Raw genomic sequence first — 26,345 nt, forward strand, 5'->3', positions numbered from 1 at the left:
TCCCCCCCCCCCCCCCCGAGGGGAGGGGGTATTTCAACGCAATTGAAGGCTAGAGAGAAGAGTTAAGAAATAATTTATTTCGCATCCAAAATATATCCCGCGGCACGAAGAAGTCACAATCGGTCGCGCCCGTCTGCGGCGGTTTAAGCGCCGGTCGGTCGCTGGGGGACTATTAATTAATCGACCATTACCTGCATAGTTTGAAATGCGCAGCGCACGGAACAAGTACTCGTTCTAATTACGCGCGCCCTCATTAACCGTAGTAATATAGTAAATTTACAACTTGTAATTATCTCTCATCCGGCGACGACGACGACGACGACGACGAGGACGACGCGACGGGGGCGCGACGGCGACGGCGACGGCGACTATGAGTACGATAGCACGCGCGCAACGAACACCGCGGCGACGTAGTTTCGCCCGTGTTCGCCCAATCAGCGAAGGCGGTATATCCCCGTATCGTTATCGCTGCTCGTCCATTCAGAATTTACGAACGGACCCTTGTAGCGGTGTTGATAGTTACGAGGCCGGTCTCAATTAGTGGAACTTACGTCGCTAGGGTCCAATTAGACGTAGGCCAGCGCAGCTACACCCTGTTTGCCCAAGTTTCCCGTGCACCATCCTCTCGCCAACCCCGTCGTCGTCAACGTCGTCGTCACCGTCGTCATCGTCGTCGTCGTCGTCGTCGTCGTCGTTGTCGTCGTCGTCGTCGTCGTCGTCGTCGTCGTCGTCGTCGTCGTAGTTGTCGTCGTCGTCGTCGTCGTCGGCGGGTAGAGTTTCCCGCCGCCGTCCCGCAGCTGCAGCAGCGGCACTGGTTGAGGGTGTCTTTTTCCTACGCTAATGACTAATTAGCAGTCTCTCCACTTCATAGTATAATGACACGGAATCCACACAGCCCAGAGGGGAGAGGGGGAGAGGGAGGGCCGTCGGAGATCATTATTAAGCCCCGAAATTGCAACCGTGCTTGCTTGCCACTCTCTCTCTCCTCGGTTACTCCTCTTAGAGGATTTTCCAATCCAGAGGGGAGGTATTAATAAACGGACTTCTCTTTCTCTCTCTCTCTCTGTATCCGTCCGTTCCGCCGCGCGCATTGTGCTAGAACGGCGAGAGGCGCCATATTTTATTGAGCATCTTCGATACGAGTTTTCCCGACGAGTTAAGAAAGCGACTTCCGATTGAATCGCCGAGTGCAGTCACTCACAGTTTAGGTCAGCCGGGTACGTCACGCGCTGACCTTTAACCGTAATAATATATTGAGTCCACTATACTCTTCGCTCGTCCCGCGAGACGACTTCAACCCCCTCCACCCCCGTCGCGCTCTCTTCCGCCTACATATATCCATGTACGTATTTGTCCATCCCGCGCGCCGCTTTCGGTCTTCTCCTTTCCTCCTCTTTTTCCCCTCTCTCCCCCTCTCTCTCTCCACGGGCTTTCTTTTACATTTATTTATTTCCTAAACGTCCGTCCCCACCGGCTACTTTATATTTGACATTTTTATTAAACCACCTAGAGCGGCCCCGTGTCCGCTCCGACGGAATCCCCGGGACTAGACGGACGGCGGGAAACGGCGGGTCCGGCGAGGGTGGGCTTGGAAGCGCGAGACAGGAGACGCGCGGGGGCGGATCTCTTCTCCCATATTGCTGTTAGAGCAATTTCGTAATCTCGGAAGGGTACGCTCCTTATATTGACCAAATAAAAAGTCGTGCCCCGTTGCTGATTCCACGACGGGAATATTATCGTTCCCATACGTGATTCACCTCGTGCTTCGAAGGGTTGCGACGATTGACCGTTCGCGACGACACGGAAAAACCGCTCGAAATCAGTTTGCCATTTTACGATTATGCTATCTCGGACGAAGAAAACCGCGCAGACGAGAATTGTCGCGCGGCGCGCCCGACGTGAGAGCGATTTTATCGGCGAGGAATCGAATTTCTCCAAGACCTCCTTCTCGTCGAGAAGTAAAACGATGACCGCTAGTTTCCAGTACCTAAATATGATCCGGTAAATACCGACGGTATACAAATAAAAGAAAGATTTTTATTATTAATGTTGTATCGCTTTTTTGCTACAGCAACGACATATTTCAAAAATCGTCATTTGAGTTGCTTGTAGAAGAAGAACAGAAACAAAAAGAAAATAAAAATATATATATATATAGTTTTAACGAATATACTTTTATTCCTCTTTAATCAGTTTTATCACATCAAAATTGAATTACAAAATTAATTACATAAAAAAATTTTTCATAATTCAAAGCATTATTTATTTTCTAGAAAATTTTGTTTCTCAAGTTGTGCCGCTGTTCTAGCAAATGAGCGATGTATATATTACCTATGTCTTATCGCGGCCTGGATACACTTCCTGTCTGACGCGGGCGCATGTTTATGACGAGAGATCGCTGCGTTTTAAAAAGATCTCTGAAAATTCTTAGGGAGATCCGCGAGAAGATATCGCCGCAGTAAAGGGTCTAATTTCCATAAGACCGGCAGTAGTAAAAGACGCCGTAAATTCGCGTTGAGAGCGAAATTCATCCTTTTGCAATTTCGTTTTATATAAGCGATCGAAGTATCGACATTGTCCTGACGACACCCGCGCCGCGAGATAATACAATACCCGAAACGTCCTCGCGTAGAGCCGGGCCGATCACTCGGAGTGACAGACAAATCGCAATATCCTTGACATTAGCGTTCGCGAAAAGAAAAATTACAGAGGCTCCACGTCTGATTTTCTTAGAGGATTTTTATACAAATTTCTAAATTCGCTTCGATATCGAAATCTAAAGAAACGCTCTCAGCTGTTCAATCTGACATCCAGATTTCTCCCGAGAATAATCTCCCGCAGAGGCGCAAAAGCACAAAAAAAGCAGTTTACATTTTTTTTTCTTTTCACACCGATTAATATTTCGACCGAATTTTATAGATGCGTTCTTCTATGTAAATTCGTTCGTTTTCGAACGAACGAGCCGGATGAACTTATGATTGCGACAGGCGAGTAATTTTAATCAACGTACGGCGGATGTGCGAATTCTCGCAGCAACAGGCTCGAAATTTTTCACCGACGCGAATGATTAATTTCCCTGATTTTTTTTTGTTTGGTATTTTCGGTACCTATGCACACCGAACTTTTAATTTGCTCGCGAGCATCGGCAATTTCAATATTCGCTATTTGCCAATGAAAAGGGTAAAGTAACATCCGTTTTTTTTTAATTGTATTTCTCGCGCAACCATCGCGATCAAATACGATGCCGTGCCGTTACGTTACAGCGTAACGCAAAATGCGGGAGAATAGACGGCACGAGTTTTTCCCAGTCTCGCGAATTCATCCATCGGGGGGCGGACTTCATTCATCGGCCTCGGGTTCATTCCAAGCAATCGGCTATCGATCGCGCAATTAGCATTACCGGAGGTTTTTTTTTCCCTCCCCCGAATCGGGGGAAAAAGGGCTTAAAAACCGTCATCGTTAGCCGCGTCTTTTCGCGGCGCGTCGCACGGTGAGCGCACTGTTTTTTTTTCCTTTTTTTAAATTCTATCGCGATGTCAATCGGACTAAGGGAGAGGAGAGTCATTAAAAAAAACTAGATCCAGAGAAAAACGAAGCGTACGGGTCGTTTGACGAATCACGAGGCGGCTCTTGGATATACCCGACGTGGGAGGCGCGCCGCGGGAGGAAACGAGGCGCGCAGGGACGGGGGAGGAGGGGAGGGGGAGGATGATGTTTTTTTCCTCGGCGGCGCCTCTTTAATTTGCCCTCCAATTAACGGACGGGGTCCTATTTGAAAAATACCTGCCACGAGGGCTGGCAATTATACTTCTTCCTTTTTTTTGCGTCACGAGCGCGTTATTAGCGCTATCCGTCCAGCCCCCTCCCCCCCCCCGCTACCTCCTCTCCGTTCCCTCGCATCCGTTCCTCCTCTCTTTCTCTCCTTCGTTTCTCGTTTGCTCTTTCCTTCCGTCCACCTCTCGCACCTCTCTCACCTATTTCCTCTCCACCTCTCTCACCCATTTTGTCTTACAATGCATGTGTGCGAGAGCGCGGAGGGAGGGGGCGCCCGAGTGGGCGAGCGTATCCGCGCGATTGTATGCGTTTTACGTGTATTGCGGAGCACGCGGGTGAAGTGATGCGGGATGGGGGATGGGGGAGAGGCGAAGGAAGGAAGAGAATGGGGCGAGATAACGAGATAGAGGAGGACAGGTGAGACGAAGGGAGACAGAGAGGTAGGAAGAGAGAGAAAAGGGGGTTGGTGGCGGGTGGTAGCGAGAGAGAAAATTGGAACCGGGAAGTGAGAGCGCGGGGTAGCGGTGCGGTATGGTGCGGTGGCTGCGGGTCGCGAGGAGCCAGGGAGGGAAGGAGTGGCGTTTATAACTCGTGCCCGGGTCTCCCGGCTTTGAGAAGGCCAATTAGCAGCATAAAGCTGCAGCTCGGCCCCGAGGCCGAGGATGTTTGTATGTAATAATGGATTGTTACTCAAAGTATCCGGCTAATTAATTAAGCCCCCGCCGCGCGTCCGCCCGCTCGTCGTCGTACCGAACGGCGCGCGGCGCGGCGTGGCGGTAGCGGCGGTGTGGCGGTGGCGGCAAAAGGGGCGAGAGAGTAAAGTGGGCTGCCGACCGCTACTCCCCCTGCCTCCCCCCTGCCCCACCGTACGTCACCCCCTCACCCGCCAAGTGTTACGCGGACCTCGGAAGAACGTAACTGCATTTTCGCGATCCTCGCGCGGACGCAACGACCTAAATCGGATGCGATCGCATTTTTAACTCGGCCACTCGGTGACGGCTGCGCGGCATAAATCGCGGGCAGTTCGCGATTTTCCTGTGATTGAAAAAGCGTCTCGGAAACAATCTAGCTTCGTGATTTACGAGAATTAAAAGACGCAATTAAAGTGTATATCGTCGACATGAGCTTGAAATACGAAATAGAACTTTGCGTCATTTTACACGAAACAACGAAACGCACGGAGTCACTTACTCATTGTTAACATTCCCGAATGGGGCGCGACGTTTAAAGTTTAAAGTAGCATGGTTTATAGTGCATCTCAGATAAGACGAAGCTTCCAGTTTCCCACTCGTGGCAACGTAACGCGGTCGAAATAATTGGCGCTGTAGAGAAATTTATTTTCGCCCGAAGAATACTCGCCCGGCGCGTCCGCTCCGCGGGACGGTTGAGAGACGGGCTTGCTTCGGATGTCGGCGGACGAAGAGAGGAAAGAGAGAAGGCAGAAGAGGATGAGAGAGAGAGAACGAAACGAAAAAGAGAAATGTGTTTTATGCACCGTGAAAGATTCCGGGAGGCCGCTCGTGACGCGGCGCGTCGGTGCTTATTGGAGTCTGGGCGCGCGAGGAGCGGGCGCAGGCACGGTTCCAATTAGCCGCGCTAATTATTGCGTGCTGTCAGCCACTTACGACGGTACGGAGACGCTCGTAACGGGCGGGATACGCCGCACCGTGCACGGCACGCCAAACGTCCGCGGGCGCAGTGTGTCGCACCCCCTCATCCCCTTCCCCTTAAAAAACAAACGCGCGGATGCAATACGACCCGTCTGAATACGCGTGGGGAAAGGTTCTCATTAACTCGGGGAAATCAAATTTCGAGGCGTTCCGAAATGACGGCGCTGCGCGTATAATTCTCTCGTCGCGCGCGGGCACAACTTTTTCTCTCAGTTCTCTGAACTCTTTTCTTTTTTTCTTCTCTCTCTCTCTCTCTCTCTCTCTCGGCTTGCTGAGAATTTTATCTCGCTCGTATATTTATCGAGCTCGGTGATTTTAGAGAAGTTCAGCGATTATTTTAAACTCTATCACAATGCCGATTGAGAGAAAAGATAGAAGAATTTCTTCTGCGTCGCTATACTTGGATGTAATTTGTTTCTATTTTAGCAACAGGATATAATTGTAGCGATTTGATTTGTTTTTGATGTTCCAGACGGCGCCGTAGTTGAGATCACGATGACTATGGACGTGAGCAAATCCGAGACGAATAAAAATGGTTCGACGCAGCAGGAGTGCGCCGGCTGCGGGAAGACAATTACGGAGAGGTAAACGACGACACACGTATATACAATAATGCGTTCTGTACAATCTGTATTGTTGTTGAAAAACATCTCGTTCGTCGCTCTCGCTTTTTTTTTACTAATAAATCCTGTTATCTATTCAATATTTTGTCGCAAGGACACAGATATCGATCTCCGATCTTTAAAGCGGGATCCTCTTTCGTCCCGCTTAAAATATTCAGTCAATGCCGCGGCGTAAATTGTGTATTAATAAAAATATCAAGATAAAAGAGGTATTTCCAAGACTTAACGGCCGGTAAGAACGAAAACTACGGTCGGTCCTTCAGGTACCTCCTCAAGGCCCTGGACCTCTACTGGCACGAGGACTGCCTCAAGTGCGGATGCTGCGACTGTAGGTTAGGCGAGGTCGGCTCTACCCTCTACACCAAAGCTAATCTTATCCTCTGTAAGAGGGACTACCTCAGGCTCTTCGGGAACACGGGATGCTGCGCGGCGTGTAATAAGCAAATACCGGCGTTCGAGATGGTCATGAGGGCCAGAACGAACGTCTATCATCTCGACTGTTTCGCCTGCCAGCAGTGCACTCATCGGTGAGTGCGAACGACAGTATATTACCCTTATTATTTAGATCCCGACTCTCTTAACCGAGACGCTAGATTTATCTTTATTATTAGCTCCCGACGTCTTTTTTTTTTTAGCGAAACTCTCTCATCGTCTATTCTTTATGTCTCTTCCTCAGTCTAAAGCGTAAATTTACAATCTTATTTTGAGTTTAGAAAATGTAAAAAGAGATACAGCGCTATTTCGGAAATACACATGGAAACTGCAAAATCCGCAGAATTATTTAGAAATCCGCGCGATTTGATTTTTATTAAACGACGGAATTTCGAAAATAGAAACGAAACTCGTTGGGGGGGGTTCGTCAATTATTAAAAATTACCGCGCGGCGTAAACACGGGACACAGCCGGCGGAAGACTCGATTCGGCGAATTTCGCTACCTCGTCCCTCTTTCTTGCCCCTCAAACCCACCATCCTCCTTTATTTTCCGCTCGTTCACTTTCATGGCGATGCATCTTTCGCGTCGCGTGGACATACGGGTGAAGACGAAGTACGGCCAACATAGAAGAGACTAGCAGTCCGCGAGACAGACTCGATGGGAAGGGAGGGGTTAACAGGGATAGGTTGCTTTACAGGTCAGTTGGGAAATCACCCTGCGCTTTTCCGCGCCATGACCTGTCCTTTCTCTCGCGCTGCCGGTACTCCGGACCGGCTTTTGTGAAATCTCGCGGCATATCCTCGCGCATCCCCCCACGACTCTCGGTTCTCCCCTGCCAAAATGCGCGAGAGATATGCCATCTATTTCCTTATTGAACTATCATTTATTAATTTTGTTATCAGAGTTCTTCTCAAAAGTCTGATTTATAAATACATGTTTATTATGGTTAAAAGATTGAAAACTCTTATTGTTAGTAGCAAAAGAAATCAAGATTCTAAACAAATAATTAATTTTTCGTCGCCACCTCGTTGTTTTACGTGAATTAATATGGAAGTAGTAAATTTGAACGGTACGCGACATATTTTTATTTCATTTGTTGACAGCTTTGGAAGGAGAGAGGGAGAGAATAATCTTAACGCAAACAAACCATCAACAAGATTAATTAATAACTTGTCAAAAACTGTTTATAAAATAGATGTAAATAAAAGATGTAATTTTATTTCAATTGATAATAATTGTTATTCTTAACGAAATAATTATAAAATTAATCTAAAAGTTTACAAAATAGAAACTGAAAGTTTCAAAATTATTATATTATATTTATTATTTATTATACAGTTATAGAGTGTCTTGCCTACAATTTTAAAACTTTGTCAATATATTCGTCATCGATTGACCTCTTTAATCTTGAGGCGCAGTTTGAGACTTTTTGCAATCAATGAGTTATTACGAACTGAACGATGAACTCTGATGGGAGATTAAGCATAGATCCAAATTTTAATAGGTTTTGAATTTTGCCTTTATAAGTTTCTTCTGTATCCTAATACAAATTTATAAGTTTCATAAGTTTCTCGGCAATATAAAGGGCTTGCTCAGGGCGAGGATAAACGCCCTTCTCTCTCTCTCTTTTCATATCTCACCCTTGTCTCATCTACTTTGTCTTTCAAGAGAGACCATTGCAGTTACTTATGCAATATCCGAATATCGAGTGTTTTAACGTTCGATCGAGGTCATCTTCGCGAGCGGAACACTGATATTCACTCCTTCTAATTGTAAGATCTCACCGCTCCGCGCAACATCGAGCGGAATCAATTATAACGAATAAGATCAACCGTCGCGGATTTATCTATCAAACTCGTGTTCTTATCACTCGTTACTCTTTTCCCCTCCGATTGTTTTAATTATCTCCGGGCCACGGTAGGACGTTTAGACAATATGTGGCAACGACGAGGCGGCGGAGACCTGTCGCGATTCAATGGCGGGAAGCGTACAAACGAGTGCACAAAAGCCAGTGGAGCGATACAATACTGGCTTACGGACGGAGAGACTCGTTTTGGGGGAAGGTAACAACGACCAGGAGAGAACGAATAGAGCGGAGAGAGAGAGAGAGAGAGAGAGAGAGAGAGAGAGAGAGAGAGAGAGAGAGAAACACGGTGAGAGAGAACAGAGGAGAAGGGGAAGAGAGGAAGAGAGAGAGTGAGAGAGAGAGGGAAGGGTGGAGGGGAGAGAGAGTAACTGTAGCCGCTCTGTCGGTAGAGAATAGCGACAGAAACAGGGAGAGAGGACAGGGGATATGATAGAGGAGCCGGAGGTGGAGGATGTAGTTTCAAGCCAATAGCAACGGCTCGTCCAAGCGTGTGGCAAACGTTGCGCAGCGTCTCAAACAATGTGAACAAAAGAGCATCAATTTTACGTTTTTATCGTCCGGCATTGTCTATCTTCGACAATGCCCTCGCTCGCGCGCGCGACTCGCGACGGAATTGCCTGGTAAGGGGGTAAGGGGAGGCTTGTGGCGCACACGTCAGGATCAAAAACGAATCCGTATATACAGAGGGGGATGACCATTGGGGGTTCCTTTGGAAAGAATCGCGCGGACGCGTGACGTTTGCAGACGCGAGTATAGGAGCTGGCCCCGACGTTGGTCGCGAAATGGGGGAGGGGGGAGGAGGGAATAGGGGAGAAAAAGCCGAAGGGATCGCGAAGAAGTAAATTGAGACGGCCGCGCTCACACGGTCCGGTCATTATATTTGTTGTAACAATCGCGTTGCGTGTTGCGCGGATGATGTACGAGCGCAATTAAAACGCGCGCGAGCGAGCGAACGAGCGATAAAATATGCCTGATGCGGAATATTCGGTGCGACCCCCGGCGATGTATGGTGCTCGCGCGCGATCGTGCGCCCGCTAAAAAGCAGGCAGGTAGGTAGGTAAATTTGAAGAGGGCAATTACTCGCAGCGCAGCGCGTCCTGTAACGAGACGACTTAGAGTTTGCAATTAAACAGCAACAATTACACGGGGTAACTTTAGACTGTAATAACACAGAATAAAGGGTTGCCAGTGGCTGCGACTAGGCTCCCACCCTCCTGGTTAGAGGATGATTTACCGATGCAATTAGCTCTCTCTCTCCTCCCCCCGCTCTCTCTCTTTCTCTCTCTCACACACACACACACACGCACACACACACGTGTGCATCAGCGCAAGCGCGAGCATCGCGTATCCACTTCGCCCCTCCTGATTTCTTTGCTTCCGTCGAATCCGGTCAAACATAATGACTACTCGATTAAACTTTCGCCCCTTGGATTTGATATCTGGCTGGAGCAAGATAGACTCTCTCTCTCTCTCTCTCTCTCTCTCTCTCTCTCTCTCTCTCTCTCAGCGAAATTACACACAAACGATGTAGAATTTCTCGTTTGCTGATAATTGCTGTTTGCGATCTAAATTGTAGCACAAAGTATTTTGGTATTTTTTATTATTTTTGAAAATGTATTAATTGGTGCATTATACGTAATGATTATGTTTTGCATTATTGCACGTGCTTTTTCATCATATTTGATAAGATCGCGGCGCGGTCTTATCAAATCTTATCTGTTTCGAAGACGTCCGGATTGCGTTTCGCGTGTGCGCGCTTTCGGCTCGACGCTCGCGACCCGCAATTTCCGCGATTCACGCCGCGGTGCGTCGAATAAAGATTTTATCTGAGAAACTGGCGAGAGACGCGCACGGTGGGGCCGCTGAAACTTTGATGCGCCGATACTCGGCGCGCAGAGGACGGGTATTACTCTTTGAGGGCTATGGGCCACGTCGTCGGAACGGCCCGTAAAGTGCCTCTCTAACGGGGTCACGCATTGCCACCGGTGGTATCATTTATTGAATCGCAGTGTCGCCTCGCCGCCTTTGCGCCTTTCCGCCGCATCGACCGAACATCGTCGTCGTCTTCGCGCGCGCTTTTCCTTCGCCACCTCGTGTCGGCCTCTCACCACGCTCTCTCCCCACCCTCCATTGTCCTGCAGCCGGGCTACCCTCGTTAAAGATTCAACCGAGTTATCTGAGCGCCGTCCAGATTGAAATTTTCCATGCAGACCCGAGAGTCGTCCTCTCTCGCGCGACTTTACCATCCCTCCCATTTCCTCCTTCCCTCGTAAACTACCCTCGGCGCGGACGGTTCGCCAACTCGACGTCGCATCACATTCGTGATGCGAGATCGATTTAAGGCTGCCGCAATCATCACGATCAGTAGCGAGAATGATTCTCAATTCCCGCTGGAGCTCTTTCACCATCGTGAAATTGTGCGAAACGGACTTGTAATTGGCTCGTAGACGCAGGCTCGGTCTTATCGGCGAATAGATGCGACGTATCTTTCGACCAACACGCGATTCTTTCCCTGGTCTTTCAAAGGATGAAGAAATTGCAACGCGTCGCGGGCTCCCGGGTGCCGTGAAATGTGTCAAAACGGCCATAAACAACGTGATGTATCCCGCGTTGCGCGGGGAGGAGGGGAAGAGGACGAGATACACGCGTGCGACGAGACGCGATAGGAGGGCGAGCACGTAATAAAAAGAAAATTGAATGGAAACACTTACGGAATTGCGCCAATTACGTAGGTGCGGGCGTGCTAGATGCGCTCGTGCTGTAATAAAGCGTTCGCACGGCGGCGGCGGCGGCGGCGAATTTGTTCTCATTGCGATGAACGCAGAGCGAGAGATAAATCAAGTTTTAAACGTTTATGACTTGGCTCGCGCGAGCGTTACGCGATGAGGCTCCGATACGATGGAAATTAAAACTTTGTAAAAAAGAGCTTTGCCCCCGGCCGCGATTTTAATATTTCGCTGGCGATGATCGTGAATAAAAATATTTCCTTATTCCATGTAGAACGTGAATGCTTGCGATACGTTTCTGCGTCATCTGATAACTTTTAGACTTAAAAGGGAATTAAGATCCCCTGCAACTCGGAAATTTAAAGTTATCTCTTCTTGTTAACTATATAATATATAATTTCTGTTAGATTTTCTCTCCGTGACTAGATAAACGTCAAAAAATATTAGAAAATATTTTTGGAATTCCGATGATTTCAAAATTACTCTATTCTGTTTTACTTTCTAATTATTAATTAATTGTAAAAAATATGAATATAAGGCACACCTAGGATGTATCATAATTAATGTTATATCGGCACGTTACGTGTGTCAGTTTTAATTTTTAATCACTTTATCCAGTCGATCAGTCCCAAATTAAATAGAATAGTCCGCACACGTCCTTCTGACGTTCCTTGACGTCGCGCTGATTTCGGGCCGGCCGCGACGTATCGCACGGTGTAAAAATGCCACGGGGGAGGGTGGGACTAGGTGGAAAATTACGGGGCGGCGTGCGCGCTGATATCGTTCCGCGGCAGACATTTGCGCCGTTTTCGCGAGAAAGGTTCGGGCTTTGCGCGGCATTATTCGCGCGCGCATAATGGAAGGCTGCCGGGAATGACTGCGCTCGTGCAACGCGATAATTCCATTGCCCGCGCAATTACGACCCAGTATCTGCCTCTAGCCAGACGGCCGAAAAAGGTATTCCAGAGCGTTACAAGGATTATTTTCGTTTAAACCGTCGAGAGTACTGCCCCGTGGGAGCTCGGATATTAATTCTTTTTCCCTCCCTCCGCTCTCCCCTCTCCACGTCTCTTCTTTTCGCTCCCGCGCTCGAACCGTGTCCCGAGATTAATGGGAAATGACTAATGGTGAAATACAAACACGCTACCGTCGATTATATCGCCGCACGTATGATGAAACGCAGTAGGAATATCGATTACGATAACGACAAGCATTATTTCGACTAATTCGCTTAATTTGCGTTTATCGTAATTTTGCGCGTCATTTTATTTCTGATATATCGCGATTTCATATAGGCAAAACGTTATAATTATCCCTCATGAGGAATCTCGACTACAGAATATCGGCTAATTCTTCGTTTATTGCTATTGCTGTTTGATAAAACAAATAGCATTAAAAAGTAATTCATATTCTTCTCATTGTCAGAAAAAAGCCTGACGCGCTAAAAAAAATAAGCGTTTATTATTTTCTTAAGATAAATAAAATAAATTTTACACGCTATTCTTATTTTGTCAAACAGCAATGTATTTTTCGCGCAGTTAATCAGTGCAAAATAATTAGGTAAATCCGGATTAAAAGTCTAGTAGAGCGCTCAGTAGATATATTGAGGAAACGAGAGAAAGAGAGAGAGAGAGAGAGAGAGAAAGGAGGATGGTTGCGCGGGAGGGTGAGGGGGCGAGAGAAAAGCGAGAGGGATAGGTATCCGATTGGAGTGTGGCGTCATTTAGCAGACGACGCGTATAATGGGGGAAACGAGCGAAACCCGGTATAACCCGCGCGCTTGCTGGCAGCACGGCCACGCGCTCAGGCAACGCGATAATTCTATTTGCCGTGCGATTATGAGAGTATCTACCCCGTGCCAGACCCCGACGCGGGCGGTGCGGTGCGGCGCGGCGCAGAGAGAGCGGCGCGGTGCGGCGCCATGCCGCGCCGTGTGCCGCCGTGTGCTCTCGTATTTCGCTCTCGTATTTCCTAGCCGGGGGATCAAAGCGGATGCGAGGCCGTTCGCGCGGACAGAGGCCCCGGTAATAATTATTTGTTCGATGCGCGCGTTACGATATGCTCGTTATCCAGCGGAACTCCTTTTTCGTGCCCTCCCTCCCCCCCTCCGTTCCCCCTCGCCGCTCTTCCGTCCTCGCCGGTTTTTTCTTTCCCTCTCCTCCCCTCCTCTCTTCCGCGCGCGATCGATCGATCGGATTTGGAATAACGAACCGACGCGCCAAGTCGACCGGGGGGCACACACGAGCCCCCTCATTTGTTAATCACGTTCCCTTCGAGTCTTCTTCTCCGGTGCCTGCAGATGCGAAATCTCACGGACGGTGAACGACCGACGAGTAATTGGCGCACGCGTTCTTTTTACATTTCCAACGACGGACGTCAAGGATTAATTTCCCTTTTTCCGCGAATGTCTTTAATTTGAAGAGGTGTAATTATAATTATCGGTGCAGCAAGAGAGAAATGAAACTCTCCGGGAACTCTCGGGAAATATCGGGGGCGAATCGGGACGCGGGCTGCTGCACGTTCCGTTCCGACGACCCACACAGCGTGTTTTCTTCTTTCTACTTGCAGGTTTTGCGTAGGCGATCGGTTTTACTTGTGCGAGAACAAGATTCTCTGCGAGTACGACTACGAGGAGAGGCTAGCGTTTGCTAACATGGCGTTACAGTCACCCGCCTCATTAGCATACATCAAAAGGCAACTCCCTCCTACACCGACGCCCCCGGGCCAGAACATGCACCCGGGACACAACCCGCTCCAGGCTCATCAAGGTCTGGGGCAGTCGGTGGCCCAGCACAATCACGTGCCCAATGTAAGTGCCAACAAACTACCCGAATGAATCCGGTCGATAGAGCAAACTTGGAAATAAATCCGCAGTGCGAGCGTAAATGAAAATTAATAAAAAGTTGTACGATAACAGAGCAAATTAAATTATAATATCTCTCTATATATTTTTTTTTTACTTTTTTTATTGCCATAGTGGGTGTTAAATATATTTAATAATTATAATATATAATTATTTATTAAAGTGATATAATCTTTTCGTGCACTTTTCCTTTGTAAATTGTAGCAATTGAGGCTCGCGATGATCGCTGTCGTGAGAGACGTCTCACGTCCCGCGAACCTTTTATGACTTCAGGGTCAAATGTCAGGCGGCACGCCGACGATGAACGGGACGACCATAGGGGTCGGCGGGCCGAGGGCGCCGGGTGATATGAACAACAACGGTCTGTCCGGGCCCGCCCTCGGGCCCGTGAAGCCGCCTCCGATGTCCATGCAGGCGCCGACCAGCTGAAACGAGGCCTCGCCGCCTCTGAAGAAGCTCAGATGTCTCAGCGGTTACTAAAGCCAACGGGAGTTTCCCTTTGCGAAATGTAATCTGTGGATTCCGTGGGCAACGGGAGAGAGGGAGAAAGGTATTCGTTGCACCGCTGAAAACGACGGAATGGACGAAAGAAAAGGGTCGACGAGCCAATAGAGAGATGTGGACAGGGAGGGAGGGAGGGAGGGAGAAAGGGGAAGAAACGTCAAACGCGCGAGGAATCGGACGAACTCCAAAGTGGAAACCTCCGAGACTTCGTGGACAAAGTGTGACGGGTCTTGGAGATTGGAATCACTGTGATCGTGGAAAATGAACACACACAAATTTAAAATAATGTTAATATACAGTGTAGGACACACGCGCATGGCGCGAGCTCTGGAGCTCGACACACCGTATTTACCGCAGGCATACGCAGGTACAGAATATTAATACACGAGCGCATACACACACGCACACACACACACACACACACACACACACACACACACACACACACACACACACACACACACACACACACACACACACACACACACACACACACACACACACACACACACACACACACACACATACACACTCCTTCCGAGCAACGCAAACGTTTAAATGACGTCGTAAAATTTCCCCGGACGTCTTTCAGGCGTCTCTCAGACTTTTGCGTTGTTTGCCGATGCACGTTGCGCGTCTTGTAAGATACGACATGACACGACACACACACGGCCGACACACGTAAGGATAAATTAGATAATTCGTGTAAGATATATTTCTCTAGCGAAAGAGAGACGGGAGCGAATGTGCGATTCTGCGCGAGTGCGAAAGTTGCGTGTGTGCGAGTCGCGGCGGAGTCGCCCTGTAAATATATATATCTGTGTCGTATTCGACTCCGCGAGAGTGTGAGAGAGGACGAAACAATTACCACAGTATACGCACGCCCACCGAGATGACTCTTGTCCCGCTCGTGATAACCGCCGTCGTCCACGCGTAAGGACGCAGGAGGAGCGCCGGATTCGAAAGGAGGAGAGGGACCGAAAGCGGCGAGCGAAAGGGGGGGGGAGGAGACGCGAGGGGTTCTGTAACACGTGCCATATAGTCCCGCGATCTCCCGCTTTACAGCCGGCCGAAAGAGCGGACAGCCACGAAAGGAAGCAAGACGACGGTCATCTTATACTTCGGAATTGGAAAATCGGGAAGGGTAGTATCCCTAAATATCTTCGTGATACTCATTTCAAAAATTAATACTAAATTTCCCTGGTCGTCCGGTAGCACCGGAGGTCGATTTTCTTCCTCGTGGCCCTTCTAGTCTCGCGAAGTTTCTGTTATGTGTTACAATCGTGAGAGTCGGATCACTCGCGATCGTGACAGCCGATACCAAAGATTAATTAAAGACATTAGGTTAAGAACCCCTCGGAGGCGAGCGCCGCGGAGAGATTCAATTTCAGACAGCCCCCGACGCGTCACGGGGCGAATTATTTTTTTTTTCGTAAGCTTCAGCTTGCTCGACGGCGAGAGGAGCAGCGGCGGATTATCGCTTGGGGTCCCGCGAAACGTTAAGGCATATTATTCCGCTAATTGTTCGTCATTGACAATACTATCTTAATTCACACACGATTTTAAATTCTCGTTGACGATAGCAAAGTAGAGGAGACTCAAAGTGGTTTACGGTGGGCGAGGGAAAGGAGGGGGGGGGGGAAGGTCTTTTAAGTATTCCATAATCCGCCGCTGTCCGAGGGTCGCGAGTTCCGCATCGGAGCCAGAGCGAGGGGCTTAGTCACTTAGCTTTAACGCTTTAATGCCAAAAATACAGGCGGCGCTTATCTATACCAAACGCCAAAAGGCCATACATTCGTAATCATATACAGAGACCAGAAAGGAGACCGGCGGAAACGCTGTCTCTCTCTTTCTCTCTCTATCTCTCTTTCTCTCACTTTCTGCCGCCGCGTTTGCCGCCGCGGCATTATTAACTGCGAGCTCGTAACGCTATTAACTGTGAGCAATTTCCCGCGACGCCGGAAATACCGGTCCGTCTCATTCCCGCGTTTACATCCGGGCTTTCTCTCGTTCGCGGCCGGTTGCGCTTGAAAATAGTAACTGTAATGCGCTACTCTTCCGTGTCGCAGCCGGTAACACGGCGACACTTTTTTTCTCATTTCACGGATACTACTATATATGATTTAATAATCCGTATTACAAGTCTTAATTTTTTTTACGTTAAACTGCGTCGGAAATTATTATTACAGTTATTATTTAAAAGGTTAAAAGTTGATAATTAAAGTTGCTCTCTGAATTCGAACGAAGCGATAAAATCGACACTCGTCGATTTAACGGAAAGCGCGCGAAATCTGAGAGAAAGTGCGCGTGACGGGAAATTAGTTTACATCGAACACTTGTAAATTATCCGAGGAACAACGGATCGAAACCCGACGACTGTCGCACCGCGTTAGTACAAAGGTCCTGCGACACCGGCGGAGGGGGAACAGATCGGAGGACGACAGAGGGAAGCAGGCACGGGGCGAAGAGGACACTGTCTCCCTATGTAGGACAGAGAGAAGAGGACACAGGGGACGACACTTTCATTTTTTATTCATCTGTATATAATATCACTTTACCTAGGGCTCTATTAATAATATTAACGACTCTGCCTATACCCCACCCCGCGAAGGGGGAGGGGGAGGCAGCGCTCCCATTACTACCGAGAAAATATAACATTCTTATAAATACAACCTGGTGTATTCCAAGAGAGTTTTTCATTTCCAGTCGCGAGAGGGGATCTGCGACTTCAACACCCGGCAGATCCCAATATACGCGCGTTCCGCGCCCGGGACGTCGTCATTCTTCAACCTTCGCCATCACGTTCTCCTCCGTTTCCAGCTCTCCTTCGTCCCTCTCCCCTATCCGACAATCTGCCTTTTTGCCACGAGGAGTCGGAAATCGAGGTAAGTCTCCGCGGCGCATGGAAGCTCACCCGATCCGATCTGGGAGTCCCGTTCAACGCGTGAATACACGCAGCGTGGAGGGAAAACGCGGAGGGGCGGAGAGGGGAGAGACAGTGGCCGGGCTCTCCTCGCGTGGCGCCGAGCTAATACGAGAAGGGTGGAAACGTGATTTCCCTAATGCCCGCCAGCCCGCGGAGCCGAATGTTATTATGCGCGGTGAAGACTTTATAATGGGACGTGGAACTCCTTAAAACTCGCGCGGATACGCGCGCCTCCTCGAAAACGCGCCGGGCGGAGTCCGTTTACGGGGGCGCGGAAGCGAGTCTATAACTGAAAACTTATGCCGCCGCGATTGCGTTACGAGGTCGTTTCGCCCGATTGGGGCTGTTTCATTTTTAGAATTGCTCGTCGAGTGGACCCGCAATCGGTCGCGTCACGCCGTTACATCCGTTACGCGTTCGCGGTAAAAAAAACTGTCCCCCGGTTTAAATAAAATGCATTGCAATTAACTGTTCGGTCAAAGCTTATGACAACGCAAACATCACGAAGTCATTTTGTTTGATGGATTTTACTAGTTTCGCGAAGAGAAAAAAAGCGTGCGTGCATGTGTGTGTGTGTGTGTGTGTATGTATGTGTGTAATTACATTGGGCACGTAACGTTATTGATTTTTTCCCAGTTGAAAATCACACTTTCGGGTTAATAAACTTCACGTCGTAATAAATTACGCGATGCAGTTCGAAGATAGCGCGTTAGAAGAGACCCAGTTGACTTTAATTAATTTTTCTGGGAACGGCCCAGAGAGAGAGAGAGAGAGAAAGAGAGAAAAATTGTTTTAATTCGTACTCCATGCTATTCATCGGCCGAAGATGCTATCAAAAATAATATCCATCTTTAATGCGTTCGGGCCGGAAGGGGTTAACAATCTCGGCCCGCTTCCGGTGCGTGCACGGGCGAATTAATCCGACGTCGCGCGAGTAGCCGCGACTCGTCATCTCGACCCTCGAGGAGCCGACCACCAGCACCACTACAGCCCTAACAGCACCACCACCATCACCGTCGTCAGCGTCCAGAGTCGCATTAATCACAGTCGAAGGCAGACAGGAGGGGTGGCCGGGACGCGAGCGGCGGGGGCCAAGGGCGGGTGCGAGAGACTAGGAACGAAAGGGAGAACGGAACCCCTTAAAATAATCTGGCCCGAAATGAAATCAGCCAAGGCAATTTCCAACCCCCTCCCGCCTCTCCGTATCCGACGGTGATGTTAACAGCGCGGTTTTATCCGCCTGGACCGGCGGGCCCGCGTCCTTTCCCTTTCTACCCCCTCCTACCCCCCCTCGTCCATCCCCCGATTCCGTGGCGGTGCAACCGACAAATGACGACGCGGCGGCAACCCCCCTCGCGGCGACTCACGGAATTAAAGATCACGAGATAAGGGTGTCATCCTTCGCTATGCATTATATGTTCGGCAAAAAGCTCGCCCCCGGGCCATCCCGCCGTTCCGTCGCCCTTGCCTCCTCTCTCTTTCTCCTCATCTCTCTTTTCGCTGCTTGCCTCCTAACACGCGTTTGTTTTGGGTGCGAGAGAGAGAGGGAAAAAAGAGGATGGAAGGCTCCAATTAATCTACTTCGTTCATTTTTTGCCTGTTCAAGGAAGCCATCTCCGCTGGCGTTTCTCTCGTATCGACATTCTTCTGCTAGAAACGCGCCCGTCGTTTCGGGCACACTGTAGATATAATGAAGAGAAAGACGTCGAGTGTCTCGCGAGTTTGTAAAGATTTCCTCGGGAACGATTGCAACGGGATGTGCGCGAGGATGCACGTCGGCCGGTTATGATCCGCACATCCTCTCTCGGGCCGGGCGAACGAGATCCTGGCCGCGACCGGCAGTCGTATTTCAAGTTTTATCGCCTTGAAACCATTAAGAGGCTAACATCGAACTCCCTGGAGACTAACTTCTGAGGCGAATCCATCGAATCGAAGTTCGAAGGCGCATTGTCGAGGTAACGCGATAATTTGCGAAACTGAATGTCCCGGAGTTTATTAGGTGTAAATAATAAAATAGGAGACAGAAGCAGGAACGCATGTAATATAAAAGTAAAAAGTATTTTGTGTCAATACTTATAAAATATACAAAAATTTATTAAGACGTTATATATTTACACAATCAGTGGTCTTTCGAAAAACAACACTCACGTCAAGACGTTCAAAGTAAGTAAATCTAAGCTCAAGATTCATCTGTACTTTTCATCATCGTGAAGAGTTTTTATAAAATATCTACTTGTCTCGATTCTATTTGATGGTCCATATTTTTGTGATAAAAAAAATTAATGATTCTATTCAAGATGAATAAACGTTCAAAAGTGAGGGAGGGAATCGCTTAATATCATTGGCGAAAATCGAGTTTTGGACCGTGTTCTGAAACATCCTGAAACAATCACACGGTTTGGTCGTTAGAGCGTACATAAGAGCTGTACACAGACAGAGACAGAAAGTGAGTGAGTGAGTGAGTGAGTGAGTGAGAGAGAGAGAGAGAGAGAGAGAGAGAGAGAGAGAGAGAGAGAGAGAGAGAGAGAGAGAGCCTTCACGGCCTTTGGTTCGGGCGCGGGTGAGTCGACGCGCCCGTAGGGCCGCGGCGTTATGTATAGGGTGTACCGAAGGAAATAACCGTCATCTGTATTCGCGATAACATCGTAATTGAATGCGGTTGACGGGGATTTGCAGCGTACGACGGCCGACCACCGGCGCGGCCCCCGCAAACGGTTCCCTTCCACCGCGCGCTCTTGCAGTTCTTCCTCCGTCCTGCGCCCTATCCTCTTCGCGCACCCCCTGCACCCCCTCGCCGATGATCTTTCCTCCTCCCCCTCCGCGTCTCTCTCCTTCGCCTTACCTTCCTTCGTTTTTTTCACTGACAGCTTTTTTTCCGCCCTGGTCCCTTATCCTCCGAGATGAATTTAGAGAATGTTACAGTGCGGAATTAGATGCTGTACAATTGAGAGAATAAAAGAAATCCCAAGGGGGGGGGGGAGTTTGCAAACATACAATTTAAGAATTGTTTTATTTTACAGACGACAATTTTTCTAATTTCAATATAAATTATAACGTCCTTCCATGTTTCTCGTTTCGCAGCCAATCTTCCATCGCGATCTCCTCTGTTCTCCCGTTGTTTACTTTTTCTACCCCGCTTCCTTGGCCGGCCCTCTCATTCTCGTTCCACCGTTTTCACCCCTCCCTCCTTCCCTTCCCTCGTTCACTTTTTATCTTCTAAGAGAGAAGCATTAATCATATCAAGGCACGGGAAATCTACTTCGATATTTAGGGTGTGTCGTGGTATTGTCACGTGTGTGCACACGCGTGCGTGGACACGCGAGAGAAATCGAGGAGGGAAGGGGATGCCGAGGGGCTGGTGAATAACGATACAGCGATAGTATAGAGAGGAGAACGCAACGAAGTTTATGAGAGAAATTTTGGGAAGGAGATTCTGCAGAGGGGTTATTTCGTCGTTATTTTCGAAACGCTGGCGACCTTTTCTCGGAAAACCGAATAGCACCAGGCAACTGTGTCTTGCGAAATGAATTTGGGTCGACATGTCTGCGGTATTTTAATTGTTGCCTCACAACACTTCCAAATTTAATACCTTCGACGGTATTAAAATAAGTACACACGTTATAATTCTTTACGAAACGATAGTATATTATTTTATTATTCTACGTGATCGGCAACGTAAAGTGAGGCGTACTTTAATATTTAAAAAATATAAGATATGCAGTCCTGAAACTATTGTGCGAAAATTCTTTTATTATAAAATCTTTAGCCAATCTGAGATTGATTTTTTTTTTCAACGAAAATATCGTATTATTTTTTCGGAGAATCTTTTCAGTAAGTATAAGCAATTATTAGAAATAAAATTCTAAGCATACTAAATTCCAAGTGAGGAAATAGTGACGAAACTATAGTCTTCAATTCCAAGTGGATTTTTATACAATTTTAAAATTTGCCTAATTATAAAGATACACAATGGAAAGATGTGATAAACAATATTTTCCATAAGGAAAGATTGCATCCAACGGATTACTACAGAAGCTGTGGTTGAGAGACTAAGATGATGAATGTAGTGATTTGAGATATAATGTATAATATATAAGATACACGTTTTCGAATGCTCATTTTCGATCCTCGGATGCTGTTTCGGGCCCGGTTAATCCCGCCGCGAGATCGGAAAAAGCACGGGCCGCGCCGCGCGCAACGCCGCTAATCAACGATAGAAGAAGGTCGTTTTGCGATCCGGGATAGCGATCCTTGCATGCGGAATGCGCTGATGGGAAATACTTGTTACGTCGTGGCTACTGTCACGGCCGCTGATTGGCGCATGACCGTTGGATTTCGCGCTTTATTAATGGCCGTCTGTCTCGTCGTCCTTCTCTCCCTCGCGCTCCCTTATCCCAGACACACGGGATCTCCGAACTGGGTTCGCTCCTCTCCGCCCCGCACTCGGCCCTTTCGTGGTGGTATCGGCTGTCCTCCGTTTCCGCATCGCGCCGCGCCGCGACGTCCGACGCCTGCGCCCGCCAAATTATTTACGGGGTGTCTCCCGTTTTTCGCGCCCTGATTTCGTCCATCGTTCGCGCGGCCCGTGACGCAGATCGCGGGACAAGATTTTATTTCGGGAGCGCATCGCGAAGATCGATCGCGACCGCGCGCGGCTCCGCGGCCAACTCAGCGATTTAACCGTCTCTAATAGTATAAGAAGCCCCTCCCGTCCGCCTCAATATGTTACTTGGCCCAAATGTTAGCTCATTTTGTGCAGATATTAATATATTGAGATTTGAAGTGATATGAAACATTTGATAATTATATCCAATTGTACATTGTGCGGTGCTATCGTACAAGGCGAAAATTGATAATACATCAAAGGGTTAATAAACATGTTTATTATATATGTTTATGTCGATCATGGCAGCGCCGCTCTATAGTTAATCCGTCGGCATGTATATATATATCGGCATTATGTGTGCAGACTTAGATAGAACACAACAATGGGATATACGATGTAGAATAATGTGGAAATAATTGCTGCGCACGCGAGAGAGAGACTGATTGAACGATGTACATATTAAATCGTTGCATACTATTTCCTGATAATCAATGCAGCAACGATGCGTTTCTATGTCCGATATAATAGCATCGTTATATCGCGGTTACATAAATCAGTGATGAAGTCCGAGCTGTACATGCCCGATGCTTGTAATATTCCGTTTGCCGGATTTCCGCGAGCGCGCGCACGCTTGTAGAAAATTATAATTATGCGAGCTCCGATCGCGTAAGCCTATAAATGTATATATTGTAAATTGCCCGACATTTTAGTCATATCATATATCGGTCATGTTATACCGGCCACATCTCAAATCTATCGTAAAATATTTTCGTGGTACAATTCAAACGTGAATTTCTCGATTTGGGAAATTCATTCAACATCGTGCGTTGCACATAAATAAGCTACGAATGATTCCTGAAGTAAAACAGATTTAAAATAGGCCTGCTCTTTCGCTTTATTAGATCCTATTCGACCTATTGTTATTTCCTGAAATATGCGATAATTCTATTGATATCAAATCTAACATTTTTAATCTTTTATGTCTTTTAAATCTTATGATTTAACAGTCTGTCATTTTTAAGAGAAAGTAAAATTTCTATAACATGAAAGAAATAAAAAATATGTCGGCTAAAAAAAAAATTATGTTAAGAATGCAAATATCCGTCTGATCTTGGATATAACACAATAAATGCTCCGACCGATAGAGAACCAAAAATTAAGATTTTATTGTTCGTTTATATATTTGAATAGAATTATCGTGTCGACCGGAAAATTATGCGTAAGCAGGAAGGAGGAACGTTAAGACTAACTTCCTTACTCCGAATCTCTGAAGTCTCGTTTATCGTATTACCAAGTGTACTATTCGCGGGGGAGGGGGAGAGGAAGGAGGAGGGAATAGGAGCTTTACCCACAGCGAGGATAACCATTCGGTGGCTGCTGCGGAGGATCTCCTCGCGCGAGGATACGAGCCGGCGCGGCGCGAGACAAACTAAGAATATTACCTTCGGGAATATACACGGACTAACGATCTACCGATGCGTATTAATAGTCTCGACGGTGCTAACTGTCTCGCCACTTAAGCGCCGAAGTCTGGCGACCGAGTATTTATGCCGCGTCGTAATGGTCTCTCTCGACGGAAGTTCTCGAGACCCATCGAGCTCTCTCTCGAAAACCGAGGCAGTATTATGCATTCGATATTACGATGTATAAACGAATGCTTCTAGGCCTTAAAGTCTTTTAGAAGTTTTCCGCTCTCTCGATTCTCCGTACCGAAACGTTCCATGAAAATGAAATGAAGATCCGAAATTTATTTTATCGTTTTATATTGAAAATTGTTTTTATTAGCAAATATTGAATAATATAGGTAACAATATTTAAATATCGATAGAAAGAGAGAGAGAGAGAGAGAGAGAGAGAGAGAGAGAGAGAGAGAGAGAGAGAGATTATTCTACAGCACTTAAAAACATTTTTATTTTTTCTCTTTCTCTCACTTTCTCCCTCTTTTCGAATGCGCTCTTCAGAAATTAGATATTTCTATTTCATCAGATAATTGCATTGCGGCACGAAAATCGTTCTAACTTCCTGCCGCAGATTTTATTGTGTATAAGTGAACGGTATTTCGCGTTCTTCGTTCTCCCTCGCTCTGCTCGTTCCGCCCGTCCATTCGTCACTGTTCCTTCAACCCCCGAAGACGGCGAAGAGGGGTAGACCGTTCACGGATTTTACGAGGGACTAGAGTCGAGTATCGGTGGGCAATTATCCGCGAAACAAACAGGTCCGCGAGGGAAAGTCTAACGACTGCCGGGGTCTTCCCGGCGATTACCTCAAAGCAAACCGCCTAACAAGACATTGTTCCGAATAGCTTAGCCATTCCTCCCCCTCCTCACCCCGCCGGTCCCCGACCGGGTTGGCTCTCTTCCGCCCTCTCGCCCACTTCTACGCGGAACGTCGTTCCCACGTGGAAGAGACACCACATCTACCAGGACGACCGAACCCAGCGGCAGTTAACAACCCCGGTCTGGCGACGGTCGTTAGCAACCAACGTGGGTCACCTCCCGCCGCCGCCACGTTCCGAACTTAAATCTATACGTAAAGCGCATCTCGTCGACGAAGTCTCATTTAACAATATATTTGAAAATAGAGGATGGATATGTTCGCTTCTTGGTTACCGAGACATGTAAGGATTCGATATGTCAATGTCAAAAATTTTATAAAATCGTCAAAGAATTCATATTAATGATATGTAGAAATTTATAATAAGGTTTATCAGTAAGGCAAAGATGGAATTTGCTTATCGATCGTGTGCATTTGAATTTTACGGGGGAAGAAGAAAATATGCACAGAAAAAATACCAATATCTTCTTCATCAGATTTCTTTTATTCTAATTTGCCATAATGAACTATACTCAGATGCTTATAAATTTCTTAAAATTTCCAAATTTCCAAAAATTACGCAGGTTTCAAATCCCGAAAATCAAAAATTGAAAATTGATAAAGAATCAGGAGAACGTAATCGGCAAGGAGATTGCACTATCTAAAATTCCATTTCTCAAAGTTCCTAAAATTGTCTTTGAGACATCTTTTAGGTACGTCTGGGGAGTTATAAGTTCCATACAAAGTTCTGAAACAAAGAAATATACGTCACTTCTCTACCACATCCGTGATTTCGACTCTCTTATAGCTTTTAATTTTCCAAAGGCATTACTATTTTTTCCTCCATTGGAACAAATTATGGGTCTCTATTGGAGAATAAGAATGATGCTGGATGCTCTGGTGAGACATTAATACTGTTTACGAAAGCTCTCTCGTATTAGGCTCGATAGAATGGGCTACGCCCGGAAAAGAGAGATTTTCCACAAGAGGAGAGAAGGAACTTCGCGCTCCTTGTCTACTCCTTTAAGAAGTTCCCGCCGCTATATACACTCAGGTACATACACATATATATATATATATATACATATATACATATATATATGCGCGCGTTAGCGCCATTATCGCCATCCGCGATAAGGTCCCTCGGGTGATAATATATTCCGGCAAGCATCTCGGGGAAAAAAATACAGATTAAGGCACCTAAGCACGGATTTAACGCTTATTTATACTCCGCTAAGTACCGGCATTACCGCGTATTACGATCCAAATGGTCGCTCGAACTTTTTCACTGTCACCTGCTTCGAGATTTTCGCCGTGCATTTTCCACTCCCTCCCGCACCCGCCGCTTCCTCGAACGACAAATATTTTTTTCTCCCCCGCTCCCTTCTCTCCTCGCCCGCTGCTCTCGTTGCCGCTTTATCGCAAATGTATATCCGCACTTATTCAAGTTTAATGCGTCGTGTATTAGCGAGAGTTAAGAGAGACAATCGTCTTTATTTCCATCACGGTAATACAGAAATTATCCGTATCACACCCGCAAAGATGTGACAAAGTGGTTCCAACCGGGACGACGGAAATCTATCGATCCGAAATCCGTCGTGGAAATAAGCTCGTCGTCTGCGCCGCTACGTAGACGTAATTTTCGGAGAACGTGGTTCTCTCTCCGTGGCTCTCTCGAGCCTGTATAGCTATCTCGCGCGCGCGGGTGCACACGTTTCGCTGTTTCTTGCAGTTCGTGCCCTTAACGATCCTGGAATACCTCGTTACCTCTGTCTTCCACGAGGCGTGCGTATCCCCCTTCGGTGTACCCGAGGGCTCTTAACGGACGATGGGCGATAAGGGCAAACGGCTTACGAGCCCGTCAGATTCGAAGCATTGCGATCCCCCCGGCCGGCGTCTATTCACTTCGAGAGAGAGAGTCCCTCTTACACTCGTAGATTTTCCGCTCGCGTTCGCGGCTCCGGCTACTCGGAAACATTTGATTTTGATCACCGCGCGCGAAGCGGCTCGGCAGTATAAACGTCGTCCCGTTACGTCGG

The 26,345-nt window shown here is 47.5% G+C and overlaps 2 protein-coding genes across 2 annotated transcripts in view; one reads left to right on the forward strand and one right to left on the reverse strand.

The window, feature by feature from the left end:
• The window catches only part of LOC105455134, a 173,940-nt gene that overhangs the window by 16,745 nt on the left and 130,850 nt on the right, over positions 1-26,345 (reverse strand). The gene's annotated exons all lie outside the window — the stretch shown is intronic.
• Positions 5,940-14,386, forward strand: LOC105455133 (LIM domain only protein 3-like). The gene is made up of 4 exons (XM_011698215.1): positions 5,940-6,028; positions 6,331-6,594; positions 13,663-13,903; positions 14,231-14,386. The coding sequence occupies exons 1-4, from the start codon at positions 5,940-5,942 to the stop codon at positions 14,384-14,386; spliced, it is 750 nt and encodes a 249-aa protein (XP_011696517.1).

The sequence above is a fragment of the Wasmannia auropunctata genome, unplaced genomic scaffold, assembly GCF_000956235.1.
Source record: "Wasmannia auropunctata unplaced genomic scaffold, wasmannia.A_1.0 LD335921.1, whole genome shotgun sequence".
Classification (NCBI taxonomy): domain Eukaryota; kingdom Metazoa; phylum Arthropoda; class Insecta; order Hymenoptera; family Formicidae; genus Wasmannia; species Wasmannia auropunctata.

Bases quoted from the DNA above. Each gene is read 5' to 3' on its own strand.
- LOC105455133 (XM_011698215.1), top strand. From the start codon at position 5,940: ATGACTATGGACGTGAGCAAATCCGAGACGAATAAAAATGGTTCGACG. The intron at 6,595-13,662 runs GTGAGTGCGAAC...TTCTACTTGCAG, and splicing joins TGCCAGCAGTGCACTCATCG to GTTTTGCGTAGGCGATCGGT. The intron at 13,904-14,230 runs GTAAGTGCCAAC...TTATGACTTCAG, and splicing joins AGCACAATCACGTGCCCAAT to GGTCAAATGTCAGGCGGCAC.